Consider the following 14,094-nt stretch of genomic DNA (forward strand, 5'->3'; position numbering starts at 1 on the left):
ACACTTTTATGTTATGGTGTTTAGTTGTTTATTTTATCTAGATGATATAATGTAGAATTAAGAACACAGATTCTGAAGACAGCCGGTCAAGGGTTCCAATCCCTTACTGCTCTGCTGCTTACTAGCTGTGTGACTTTGAGCCAGTCACTTAACATCTCTGTTAATAATAACCTGTACAGAGGTTACAGATTTTACACCTCACCTGTACAACGGGTATGACAAGAGTACCTAGATCATGGTGTTGTTCTGAGTTTTAAATCAATAAATGATACACACACAATATATGTATAAATGTCCATCACAAAGTGAAATGTTAGCTATCATTATTTTCTTTACCATAACTAGGATTGAGGGAAGGTCACGATGTTTTAGAAGGTTTTAGAAGCACAGATCGAGGCCATACTACCGCTCGGAATGTACCCTTCGCCCCTCGGTTGCCCTGAGTCCATACCCGGGTATCTGGAGGAGGGAGTGGAGCCAGGAGGCACCCACCTGCGCACTTGGTGCGGCTGACGAGGGGCGGCCCGGGGCGGCCTGTGCCGCCGTCACCGGGGCGCGTGAGCAGGACGCTGATCTCGTACTCCGTGTCGGGGTCGAGGTGCCACAGCTTGTAGGTCTGCAGGCTGACCGCGTGAACCTCCGCCCACGGGCCGCGCGCCATGCGGTACTCAATCTCCTTACGCACGATCGGCCCGTCGCCAATGATGGAGTTGGTGTTGAGCTGGATGATGAGGTAGGTGGGACCAGCGCGCAGCAGCTGCGGGGGCGCAATGGGGGTAGGGGGCTCTGCAAGGAGATGGGAGAGAGACGGAGCCCGCGGATGCCGCTATGAATCCCCGGCCCTCAGCTCCTCACCCCACCACACCCAAAAACCCAAGAGCCCTCCTGTCCCCCCAGGCTCCTCACGCAGCCCCCAAGCCCTAGACTAGACTGCCTCCCCCCACTAAATCCCCAGGGCCTAAGAAGCTCCCCACTCCAAAAGCTGACCCCGTCCTCACCCCTCAGCCTACACCCTCTCCCTCACTCCCTTCTGAATCCCCAAGTCCTCGCGTCCAAGGACTGATCGCTTGCCCGCTCCGGTCAACCCTAGGGCCCAATAGCCAGATCCCGCCTCGCCGGGCTCACACCTTGACCCAGCCCCCACGCGGGCCCACCTCTCAGTCACATCCCCTCACCTCCAGTCGGACCTGATCGCAGGTGAGATTGTGCCCCTCCGCAAGCCCCGCCCCGCGGTCAGACCACGCCCCTGGTCAAACCCTTCCTTCCCTACCCGTCCATGGGCCACGCCCCCTGACAAGACTCCGCCCCCTGGTAGAACCTGCGCCCCCACCCTCCGCTCGCCCCGCCCCTCGGAGGCCCGCCCTCCGCAAGCGTCCCCGAGCTCACCTTTGACGATTAGCTCTGCGAAGTTGGAGACGCCGACGCCACGCTGGGCCTGGGACACGCAGCGGTACAGGTCCTGCTCCGCGCGGCGCACGGCGGCCAGCGGGAAGGTGGCCAGGAAGCGCCGATGGCTGATGTGCCTCACGCCGGCCGCGGGCACCAGTGCCCCGCTCTGTCGCTGAGCGGGGAGAGGGGCCACTGGGTCATGGGCGCCAGGGAAGAAAGGTCCAGATCTCGCTGTGACCCGGGCGAGGGAGTAAATGTCCCGGCCCCATTTAGCCATCCCTACTACACAGGGGCATTTGGGGTTCCTGGAACCAGCTCTGCCACAGGAAGGTGTGGGTCTGATTAGGGGAATGTGGTCGCTCTGCCTTTGATGGAAGGTGTGGTTGGAGGATCCTGGAGCCGCTCTCTGTCCTCGGGGGATGGGGCACCCAAGAGGGCAGAGCAGAGCCTAGGGAGAGCCAGGACGCATGTGTATGGGTGCTGGAGAATAACGGAAGGACTCAGCATTCCGCAGAGGAGCCAGAACTTTTCATAAGAAGTTGGCCAAGGTCCCCCCACACTCCCACCCCACCCGCCTCACCTGCAGAAGGAAGCGCTCGGCCTCCGCTGCTCTGCCAGCAGCCATGCACTGGAACGAGGCGTTCTGGCCCGCATTGACCTCCACGTCGCCCAGGCGGGAGAAGTGTGGGGCCTTTGCTGTCGGAACAGAGCCTTGGCGTGAGCTGGGCTTGTGCCCCCTGTCAGCAGGAGCCGCAGCCACCCGTACCCCTCACCCTGCACCCCAGTGGGCTGGGACTCACCGCAGGGGTAGCTGAGAAGCAGGATGTCATCTAGGCCCATGTAGCCCCTGTGGTCTGAGGAGATGAGGGCCTCAAACAGCACCTGGGGGAGGTGGGAGGGTCCCTGTCATGCTGACATCCCTCCAGCCCTGCCTGGGGAGATGCCCACAAGAGCCCCCTTTCAGCTGTGCTCCAGCCCCATCCTCCTCAACAAGCAGCCCAGCTCACAGTTACCCTCCATACCAAGCCAGCTTGTTGTGGAAGGGGGTGTCAGCACCCAGAGCTAACAAGGTCAAGGCCAGAGGTTCCATCCCAATCCTGGACTGTTACCTTCAAGCCACAAAACTTCCCAGCCAGACAGGGTTTCCAAGTCAGCAGTATTCCAACTCACCTCGACCCCAGCCATAAACTATTCCTAATAACAATGACCTCTGACACTGAACCAGACTGAACCATCACTGAAGAACCCAATGCTGACCACAGACTGACTCCTGATGCTGACACAAACTAATTCCAACCTAGGCCACTTGCTTACTCTGATCTCATGCTGACACCCCTCTACCCACACCCCCAAGCACAGACTGACCGCAGACTGAACCCAGCCCACCTGATATTCATTGGGCCAGAAGGTGCTGACAGCCAGCTCAGCCTGGTGCCACTGGCGGCCGTGGGATCCAGTCATATTCCAAACGGCACTGCCCAGGGGACCCCCATTGACACGCACATAGATGCCCAAAGTGCCCGGGCTGTGCCCATCCCGACTGTACAGGAAGTAGCTGAACTGCACACAGTGGGTGTCATTCTCACTCAGACTCTGGAAGATGACATGGGCCCTCTGGCCTGGAGCATGCTGGGAAGCATTGACCATCAAGTAGGAGCCTGGAAAGAGAGGAGGAAGAGGCAGGAGCTGAGAACTCAGGGGAGGACCAGGGTCAGGTGGGCACAGAGGAGGAGGCAGAAACAAAGGACTCCAGGCATTTGGACCCATCTGGAGTCAGTGGCCTGAGTTCTGGTCCCAGCTCTGACTCACTGGGTAAGTCCCTTCATTTCCCTGCATCTGTTTCCCAAAGTAAAGACTTGGAGCAGCAAAAAAAACACACAAATCTGGCTGTGCCAAAACCGCTTTCTGGCTCCTCACCTCGCCCTTTATGACCCCAGTCCAAGCTTGTGCTAATCCACAGCTTTCCCCACATTCCGAGCTGTCCTTGGAGGCAAGGACTAGGACACTCATCTCAGGAGTCAAGAGTCCAGCACATGACAGGACCTCAAAGTCCACCTCTTCTGAAGCCCTCCCTCTCCATCCCTCTATGGGTGTCTCTCCTGGCCCTTGGATCATTAATAAAGTATGTATCACTCTCCCCACCAGCCTGTGATGCCTCAGGGCTCCACTGCGTCCCCAGCACAGGTCTGCAAGCTGAATGAACTTACAGAACAGAGATGGAATGGAAGGGCTCTAACTTCCCTTCCAGCCCCCAGCCCCTCAATCTAAACTCCTGGGATACAACTCTCTTGATTTCAAACCTGAAGAAAGGCAGCCCTGCCCCTGCCCCAGAGATCCAAGCTGTATGCTGGGAGTGGGGGAGAGGGGTGGCGGGGGAAAGGGGGCTGGACTCCTCAGGGCCTGGCTGGGGGATTATGGCTTCCCTTCTGTGGGGAGAAGACCCCAGCAGCTGCTAACGGGGTGCCTGCGGCCACCCAGGGCCACCTCCTCCCAGGCCTGGCTGCCAGCCCACACAAGCCCATTCAGATCCCAAACCACGAGGCTCCCTGCTCCAGGCGGGCTCTCCAGGGGCTCCACTGGAGGGAACGGCATTCATCTCTGGGAGCCAGAAGCCTGTGAAGAAGGCAGCTCCTGCATCAGTCCTGGTGGGGTAGTAAACAAAACTCCAGGTCCCCATTCCCACTCAGGAAGGGGTGCATCCCAGCCCCCGCACAGTCTCTCTTGGCCCACTCCTCCATCCTCTCTCCTCTCCCTGTGAGCAGCTGTGGGCGTGTCTCTCTCCCCCTTTCAAACTGACACTTTGTTCTTGCCTCTTCCTCTTCCCTAGTCTTTTCTCACTCTGCATCCCTCTTCTTCTCTTCCATTTACTCCCTTCATCCCTGTCACCCCTCCTTCTCCTCTCTCCTGCTCTCTGAGTGTGAATCTCCCTCCTTCCTCCTCTCTCCACCTCCAAGTCTCTTCCCCAGAATGTGAGCACCAACACAGCAGAGAGACTGTCCATCTGGCTCACCACTGCATCCCCAGGATCCAGCCCAAGGCCCACACTACATACAAAATTTCTCTCCCCCTTTTGTCACTGGGTATGTCTCTGCTTGTGTGGAGGAGAGAGAGAAGCAGAGCCCACACAGGGTGGTCAGGACTGTAAGAGGTGAATTCAAATCAGCAACCTGTACCCGAATGCTAACCTGTACCAGGCCAAGGCTGGGCCCTGGGGATATGGAATCGGCCCGCTCAGCATCCCTGCCACGGTGGGCACCTTGACAGATCACTGTCACACAGGTCAGACTTTGATACCTGCCAGGACAGTGGTCAAACAAGGAGCTGAGAGCCCTGTGAAGGCGGAGAGGAATGCCCCAGGGAGGGCACAGTGTGAGCAAATGCACAGAAGAGGGGAGGCAGGGGGGCCTCCGGGAGTCGAGGCGAGGGGCAGGAGCGGAGGCTGCCTGTGCCAGGTCGTGGGGGGCCTCTCTCCTGCTGGCTTCAAGTCCTGGTCCCACACTGAGAACCTTTGCTGCCCCTCCCACGAACTCTTGACAGCAGATGCGATCTCGGCCATGCTGTGAGCTGAGCAGCAAAGGCCCTGGCCCACTACTAGGACAGGGCAAAGGGGAGGGGCCATAGGCTGTCCCATTCTGGGTTCCCTCAGCAAGCCCTTTTGGTCCTCGCACTATGCTGTGTCCTCCAACTCAGCCCTCATCAGTAATAAAGGTGATAACTTGGTCTCCACCTGTCTTATCCTTTTCTTAGTCCCCAGTTGCTTCTGTACCCAGTGAAGAGGGGTGCTAGTAGTTGCACCCCCTCAAATATCTCCAACAATAGCATCTAAGCATTAATTGAACCCTTACATGCCACCCCCATGTTACGTACTTTATAGGCATTATCTAATAATCCTATGAAATGGATTATTGTGCTCTCCATTTTATAGTTAAGGAAATGGAAGCTCAGAGAAGTTAGGTGACTTGCCCAAAGTCACACAGATGGTAAAGTGATGAAGCAAAGATCTGAAGCCCAGCCTTCATGACTCTTGAACCAGTGCACTAAAGGCCATCATCAGGGTAGAAGGCCGGGACTAGAATCTACATAATTAGTCTCCTCTCAGTCCAGTGTTCACGACGCCAAATATTCCCCATCCTGAAACAGGGGCAGGGCAGGGCAGAAGTCGGGAAAGATCCAGGAAGAAAGGGGCAGAGGCAGAAAGGTTTTACACACATCCAGCCCCCAAGGTTACTGCTCTGTCAGCATCTTCAAGCCTGGGAGACCAGGATTCAGAGGCTCACAGGGAGAAGAGAGCCTCCCTGAAGGTAGAGGATTTAGGAAGACCTGGCAGGAGTAAGGTGGATCCTGAACTAAGCTGCCATAGGAGTAATGGGAGGTGGGCTTTATCTTACAGTTTGTAAGGGTCTTTGATTACTTGAACCTGCACCCATTTTACAGGTAAAACTACCTGAGGTACACAATTGGTCAGGGTCCAGAGAGCTCCATATTCACAGTGTCATCTGTGTCATTACAGATGCCAAAACAGATGGAGGCCCAGAAAGATTGGGCAGTGTACCCAGGGTAACACAGCAGGTGGGTAGCATGCCCCTGGAAGGAGATGAAGGGGGAATGGTGATTGAGAGTAGGCTCACCATGGGGCAGGTCCGCAGGAGCCCGGGTGCCAGGGTGGATCCTCACTTGCTCCCACTGGAAGTCGTCATACTGGGCCTGGCTGTACTCACAGGGCACTGCTGGGTCACTCGCCTCCTCGAAGGTGCAGCCGGCTGTGAGGGAAGGGCCTGCTTAGCCCAGGCTAGAGAGGGCTGCTGGCCAGAAGGGCTCCTGGAGCTACCCTCTAGGTGCCCCGCACTGTCCCTTCCTACCCAGGCCCACCCTCATCCCCTCCGTCTCCTCAAGCCCTCCCCCCACTGCTCCCTCCCTCTAACCAAACACTCCCTCCCCCACCCTCTCCTTCTTTTCATTTTGTCCTCCCAATGCCAAGACCTCCCCACATTGCCCACCCCCCCAGTACTCCCCAGGACCCCCCACTGCTCAACCACCAATCAAAGACCCTCCTCAACAAAAGCCAGTTATCATTACTATCCATTAAAGCCTCTCAACAACTCATGAAATCAAAGCTAGAATTATCCCCACTTTACAGATGAGGAAACTGAGGCCCAAAGAGTCTGTGACCTCCTTAAGGTCACACAGCAGGTTAATGACAGAGGTGGGGTTTGGATCAAGATCTGCTGACTGCTGGTCAGTGTTCCATCACCTGCCCCTCCATCTTTGCAGAGAGGACAGACAGTGGGCCCCAGGACTGGCAGGGTCATGAATGCTCTAAGTCAGCCCTGATGGTATCTCCTTAAAAATAAGAACAATGTCCACTGATGACATCAGGCTTACGACAAGCCCTGCACAGTGCTAAACGCTTTAAGCGTGGATTCCCATTTAGGCCTCGCCTTCTAAGGAGGTACCACTACTGTATTTATTCCTACTTGACAGATAGGCTTAAGTGATGCACATTACCCAAAGTCACCTAACTGAGGTCTCTGCCTGCAGGAATGAGGACACATATGACTAGAGGAAGCAAATTCCCATGATTTGGAACCAATATACATAGTTTAAATATGGCGGGGATTGAAATGGATGTGAGTCCTTTGGTTGGTAATGAGGTTCATATATCTTAGCCGGCTCATCAAAGCCCTGAGTTGGACATAATACACTTGAGAACACCACTGGTTCAGAAAGTAACTGCAAACAGGTCCCTGCTCTCACTCCTGAACCTTAGTGTTTGGAGCCCCATCAGGGGTAAATGAAGGCATCTGAGACCCGGGAAAATGCATGGACAAGTGGCGAGGAAGCAGGCACAAATCGTGCCAGGCCCTGTCCTGGGTGCCTATCAGCCACTGGTACTTCTCCCCACTTGACAGATGAAGTGACTGAGGCTCTGAGGGGTGAAGGAATTCATCCACAGTATGCGGTGGTAGATAAGCAAGTGGGCTTTGGCATCAGACAGACTTGGGATGGAACCTTGACTCTGCAATTTGCCAGCCCTGTGGTGGTGATCCTTTCTCATCTTCAGTTTCCCCACCCACAAGTGGAGTTGTTGAGGTTTCAGTGTGGGGGTCCACTTAGCACAATGCCTAGCACATGCAAGCACTCAGGAGATAGCAGCTCTGCACCTGTTCCACCTGAGCCACCTGAGTAACAGAAGCAGGATTTGAATCCATGGCAGTCAGAGGCCAAAGTCCACATTTCTCACCAGAAAAGCCTTCACTATGAGAAGGAGCAAGTTTTAGCTGCTTCCCAGCCTCAAGAAGAGGAGGGGCAAGAAACAGAGAGTAACTGGGGAGTGAGTGCCACGTGCCAGGCACAACGGTGGGCATCTGCACGCACTGCTGGTGGCCTCACTTTCAGGAGGCTCTGCTGTTTCATCTGCAGCAGGGACTCCTCCAGGTTTTCGCGGATCATGTGAAGCAGCATCTCGAAATGCACAGCCAGGCACAAGGGGCTTGCCACTATTGGGAGCGGGGGAGTCTCCCTTTCCTCTTTATGGACCCCATCAGAGCGTAAAACAGTAAAAGGTGGGCAAAAGGCTGGCACCAGGTGGATGGGATGAAATAACAGCAGCCTCTCTCCAGAGCTGGGGCAGGACGTTGGCTGAGCTCTTGGCCTCATTGTGTGAAGACCCCTGGTCAGCATGTGCCCTATGGCCTGTGGAGGTGGGTTTTAACCCCATCTGTGCTGGGGAGGCCTCAGCTCTCCCCCTAGAAAATGATCCATAGCACAGCACGAAGAGAGAACATAGCTAGTAGGGATGATCAGGGAGGGCTTCCTGGAGGAGGGGACAGCTGACTTCATTCAGCCTGAGCTGAGTCTTTGCCTGAGGGTCTCAGCCAAGGCCTCCCTGAGCCTCCAAATTACCAGAAAGGGAACCCCAGGATCTAGAGTCTCGCTGGGGCTCAGGTCCTTCCTGTTCCTTCTCAAGTAACAAGGCAGCTGCCCCAGAAGTCTCACCCATGGCCCTGCGGCAAGCCTGGGAATGCCAGCTCCTTGGCTTCCTCCCGTCCATTCTGAGCCAGGCCAAGTGAGCTTCCAGGACTCCCAGCCTGACTGACCTGGTCAGAGGGACCCCCAGACCGTCTGACCTTGGCCAGAGTAACCCTGAGACTGCCTGATGCAGGTCAGTTGACCCCCAGATAGACCTGAGCCAGAGTGGCCCCATCATCATCCAGATGACCACCAGACCATCTGACTTTGACCAGAATAACCACCAGACTGACTGACTGAGCCCAGACCAGCTGACCATGTCCAGAGTGACCCCTGACTTCCGTCAAAACGGAAGTCCTGCACCTGTCCCAAGCCAGGGTGATCTCCCCGGCTGACCATTCCCATCCAGAGTACCCCCTTCTGGAGGTAGAATGATTCCCTCTCCCTGATCCATGCCCATCCCCAGCCCTGTGTTTCTGGGCCAGGCCCATTCCAGCCACAGCCTTCAGGGGGTAACATCTCTGGGGCCAGGTTCTCCAAGGTGAGCCCCACCCTCACCTGCTCCCCAGCTCACCCTGGGATGGGAACAATCAGCCCTCCTGGATCCTGGGAAAAGCCCCATCACCTCCAGGCTGGATGGCTCAGGAGCTAGGAGTCCCAACGCCAAGTCCCCACTTCTACTAGAGACTCAACTCCTGCTAGGGGCCGCCAGCCCAGGGGAGAAAAAAATAGACCAGACTTTGTGTTGGGAGTAAGAACGGTCAGAGAATACCTCTCGACTCCATCAACACAGACGTGGGCACAGACATGCACACACACATCAACGCCATCACAAGAGGGCTGCCACTTACCACCATGACCCCCTGTGCCACTGATTCCTCATAATAACTCACAAGCTCAGTACTATTATTATTCCCATTTTACAGATGGACACCGAGGCACAGAGATGAGGTGGCTTGCTCAAGGCCACATCTTAAGTCCCAGGAGCTGGGATTTATACCACCTATCTTTTTTTTTTTTCATCTTTATTGGAGTATAATTGCTGTACAATGGTGTGTTAGTTTCTGCTTTATAACAAAGTGAATCAGTTATACATATACATATGTTCCCATATCTCTTCTCTTGCGTCTCCCTCCCTCCCACCCTCCCTATCCCACCCCTCTAGGTGGTCACAAAGCACCGAGCTGATCTACCTGTGCTATGCAGCTGCTTCCCACTAGCTATCTATTTTATGTTTGGTAGTGTATATATGTCCATGACACTCTCTCACTTTGTCACAGTTTACCCTTCCCCCTCCCCATATCCTCAAGTCTATTCTCTAGTAGGTCTGTGTCTTTATTCCCGTCTTGCCCCTAGGTTCTTCATGACATTTTTTTTTCTTAGATTCCATATATATGTGTTAGCATACAGTATTTGTCTTTCTCTTTCTGACTTACTTCACTCTGAATGACAGACTCTAGGTCCATCCACCTCACTACAAATAACTCAGTTTCATTTCTTTTTATGGCTGAGGAATATTGCATTGTATATATGTGCCACATCTTCTTTATCCATTCATCCGATGATGGACACTTAGGTTGCTTCCATCTCCGGGCTATTGTAAATAGAGCTGCAATGAACATTTTCGTACATGACTCTTTGAATTATGGTTTTCTCAGGGTATATGCCCAGTAGTGGGATTGCTGGGTCATATGGTAGTTCTATTTGTAGTTTTTTAAGGAACCTCCATACTGTTCTCCATAGTGGCTGTACCAATTCACATTCCCACCAGCAGTGCAAGAGTGTTCCCTTTTCTCCACACCCTCTCCAGCATTTATTGTTTCTAGATTTTTTGATGATGGCCATTCTGACCGGTGTGAGATGATATCTCATTGTAGTTTTGATCTGCATTTCTCTAATGATTAATGATGTTGAGCATTCTTTCATGTGTTTGTTGGCAATCTGTATATTTTCTTTGGAGAACTGTCTATTTAGGTCTTCTGCCCATTTTTGGATTGGGTTGTTTGTTTTTTTGTTATTGAGCTGCATGAGCTGCTTGTAAATTTTGGAGATTAATCCTTTGTCAGTTGCTTCATTTGCAAATATTTTCTCCCATTCTGAGGGTTGTCTTTTCATCTTGTTTATGGTTTCCTTCGCTGTGCAAAAGCTTTTAAGTTTCATTAGGTCCCATTTGTTTATTTTTGTTTTTATTTCCATTTCTTTAGCAGGTGGGTCAAAAAGGATCTTGCTGTGATTTATGTCATAGAGTGTTCTGCCTATGTTTTCCTCTAACAGTTTGATAGTTTCTGGCCTTACATTTAGGTCTTTAATCCATTCTGAGTTTATTTTTGTGTATGGTGTTAGGGAGTGTTCTAATCGCGTACTTTTACATGTACCTGTCCGGTTTTCCCAGCACCACTTATTGAATAGGCTGTCCTTTCTCCACTGTACATTCCTGCCTCCTTTATCAAAGATAAGGTGACCATATGTGCGTGGCTTTATCTCTGGGCTTTCTATCCTGTTCCATTGATCTATATTTCTGTTTTTGTGCCAGTACCATACCATCTTGATTACTGTAGCTTTGTAGTACAGTCTGAAGTCAGGGAGTCTGATTCCTCCAGCTCCGTTTTTCGTTCTCAAGATTGCTTTGGCTATTCGGGGTCTTTTGTGTTTCCATACAAATTGTGAAATTTTTTGTTCTAGTTCTGTGAAAAATGCCAGTGGTAGTTTGATAGGGATTGCATTGAATCTGTAGATTGCTTTGGGTAGTAGAGTCATTTTCACAATGTTGATTCTTCCAATCCAAGAACATGGTATAATCTCTCCACCTATTTGTATCATCTTTAATTTCTTTCATCAGTGTCTTATAATTTTCTGCATACAGGTCTTTTGTCTCCTTGGGTAGGTTTATTCCTAGATATTTTACTCTTTTTGTTACAATGGTAAGTGGGAGTGTTTTCTTAATTTCACTTTCAGATTTTTCATCATTAGTGTATAGGCATGCCAGAGCTTTCTGTGCATTAATTTTGTATCCTGCTACTTTACCAAATTCATTGATTAGCTCTAGTAGTTTTCTGGTAGTGTCTTTAGGATTCTCTATGTATAGTATCATGTCATCTGCAAACAGTGACAGCTTTACTTCTTCTTTTCCGATTTGGATTCCTTTTATTTCCTTTTCTTCTCTGATTGCTGTGGCTAAAACTTCCAAAACTATGTTGAATAAGAGTGGTGAGAGTGGGCAACCTTGTCTTGTTCCTGATCTTAGTGGAAATTACACCACCTATCTTTATTCAAGGAGACTAGGCACAAACAAAGCAAGGCCCTGGTATTCTGTTGGCCACATGTACAAATTCGGTTCCACTCATTGGACATTCATTCACTGACAGTACAAAGCAGGCCCCAGGTTGGCACTAGTAGAGGCACAAGAATGGTTAAGACTCTGCTCTGCCCTCAAGGACCTCCTAGTCTGAGTGGAGGTAAGGGAATGAGACAAAGCAGAGAAGGGTCAAGGCCACAAGGGGAGTCCGGGGAGGAGGGTGGGTACAGGGGGAAGGCTTCCTGGAGGTGGGTGCATCTGAGGAGAGGGATGGAAGGATAGGTACCATTCTGGCCAGTAAAGATGGAAAGAGGGGCATCTGAGGTAAAGGGCCCAGCAGGAGCGAAGGAAGGTAGTGAGTAACACAGTTGGTCCAGGGCCCAGAGAGGAGCCCAGACTGGCCAAACAATGGTAGATAAGATGGAAGGGAAGGAGGCTGAGGCCAGATCACGGACAGCCAAGTGCCAGGGTGAGAAGTCCAGCCTCATTTTAAGGGGGGAAACCATACTAGGTATTTGAGCAGAGAAGCACCTGGATTCAGATGAGACAAGTGACACATCCTATAAGCCATGAGGAGGGCAGGTGGCTTCTCCAGACAGCACTGTAGGATCAGAAGTGGGACAAGTCATCAAGGGGTCTGGAGTCAGATGTCAGGAACTGGTGAGGAAGGGGCCTCAAGTCCCCAACCTGGATGCAAATGGCACGCGCTCCAATCACACCGACAGAGATGCACAACACACACAGACACACACAGAGTGTTCACATACACACACTCTCTGCCCCCAGCCTCGTCTAAGCCTTGGGGACACAGTCAGCTGGGCTGGGGACAGGGAGAAAACCAGACCCCTCCGTGGGTACGCCATCTCTGCCAGGGCCTCCCTGAGAGGGTGGGCTGAATCAACCCAGGACCCCCAGCAGCTCCCCCAGACTCAGCTCAAACTGGCCCAGCTACATTCCTCAGCTAATCTTCACAATCTGGCAGGCGGTTGCCTGAGCAACCGTCAGCCACAATTTGGGAAGGCAGGATGATGGTTTATCCACATCCGGCTGGGCTCCGGATGGGGTGATGTAAGGGGCAAAGCAACCTCTGCAGGAGGAGCCAGAGTGCGGGAGGGGGTCTCCCTGGAGTGAGGGTCTCCACCCCTCCATATGCTTGTACTTCCATATGCAGACCTGTGTGTGTGTGTGTGTGTGTGTGTGTGTGTGTGCGCGCGCGCGCGTGCGTGCGTACACATGTACATGGCTGTGAGACTGATAGCCTGGTACTGACTTGTGAGTACTCGACTGGGAGGCAGAAGGCCTGGATCTGATTCCTGCTGAGCCTCTAACTTCCTGTGTGACCCTGGGCAGGTGGCTTGTCCTCTCCGAAGCCCTGCTTCCTCACCTATGAAATGAGAATGGGGACCTTGGTGACCTCTAAGGCTGTTCCACCTCTAGAATTCTGATTCCATTCGTGTGAGCATGTATGTGGGCAAGAATAACTTGAAGGCAGAGAGAGATACTATAGGGGAGAGGTGAGGGTGAGTGTGGCTCTCACAGTGTAGGTCCCTCAGGCACCGTGCTGTGAAGTTGTGGGTGTGTGGCTGTGCGTTTATCTGCAGAGATATATGGGCACATTCAGCAGTAAGCATGTGCCTAAGGGGGAGGTGAGTGTACACGGCAGGTAGAGGGGAGTCGTGCATGCGTGCGTGTGTGCGTGAGCGTGCACGCGTGTGCACGTGGGCACCACAAGCATGGAAGCACCAGACTTCCTCACCACCAGACAGGGAATGGCGTTCTGTGCCAAGTGTGGCCGCCAGCCACCATCAGTGTTTTCCGAAGACCCTAGGTAAACAGAGGCTGTTTGCAATGAGATTTTTGTTCCCTTTGGTTTGTCAGTAGAACATTCAGTTCCCAAGGGACGGCCCCAGGAGAAACAAAACTCCTCCCAACAGATTACAAATTTAGGGGCTGGCATCGTACCCAACACCTGGCATAGCCCCAACCCTTGCCTGGGGAACCCAAATACAACCCCAAGGATAACACTGGTCTATTTCACCATCTGAAGCCACACCCCCTTTCTAGGTAGCCCAACCCAACCCTAGAACCAACACAGGCTCACCCTTGGACATTCCTGCCCAACCCAGCCCCATCCCATGTTCTCCACCACAATAACAGCTCCATCTCAGGCCTGTCTAACCCCTACCTCCTCCCTTCTTGAGATCAGAGACTGTCTCTTAATGCCTTTGAGCCCCATCCCCAAGCCCTGTGTATAGTAGAATGCCAACAGTGGCTGGACTTATCAACCCCATGATCCCAGCTAGTCTGATCCAGGCTCAAGGACCATGACTCCAGCCCAGAGACCCGGCCCAGCCCACTTCACTTCTCTCCTGGCCCAGATCAACACAACCAGACCTTGGCTAGGGCTCCCCGGAGCTGCCCTCCAGAGCCCTGAATAATTG

General features: G+C 52.8%; 1 protein-coding gene across 1 annotated transcript in view; it reads right to left on the reverse strand.

Annotated features, from left to right (window-relative positions):
• The window catches only part of PTPRU (protein tyrosine phosphatase receptor type U), an 88,281-nt gene that overhangs the window by 64,270 nt on the left and 9,917 nt on the right, over nucleotides 1–14,094 (reverse strand). The window contains exons 2-7 of the mRNA XM_029227027.1: nucleotides 6,018–6,149; nucleotides 2,776–3,047; nucleotides 2,190–2,271; nucleotides 1,970–2,085; nucleotides 1,387–1,561; nucleotides 493–786 (exon numbers count right to left, since the gene is read on the reverse strand). Of these exons, the coding sequence (XP_029082860.1) occupies nucleotides 493–786; nucleotides 1,387–1,561; nucleotides 1,970–2,085; nucleotides 2,190–2,271; nucleotides 2,776–3,047; nucleotides 6,018–6,149 (1,071 nt within the window). The remainder of the gene's footprint in view (nucleotides 1–492; nucleotides 787–1,386; nucleotides 1,562–1,969; nucleotides 2,086–2,189; nucleotides 2,272–2,775; nucleotides 3,048–6,017; nucleotides 6,150–14,094) is intronic.

Source organism: Monodon monoceros, unplaced genomic scaffold (genome assembly GCF_005190385.1).
Source record: "Monodon monoceros isolate NGI ecotype Baffin Bay Population unplaced genomic scaffold, NGI_Narwhal_1 Super_Scaffold_18, whole genome shotgun sequence".
NCBI lineage: Eukaryota > Metazoa > Chordata > Mammalia > Artiodactyla > Monodontidae > Monodon > Monodon monoceros.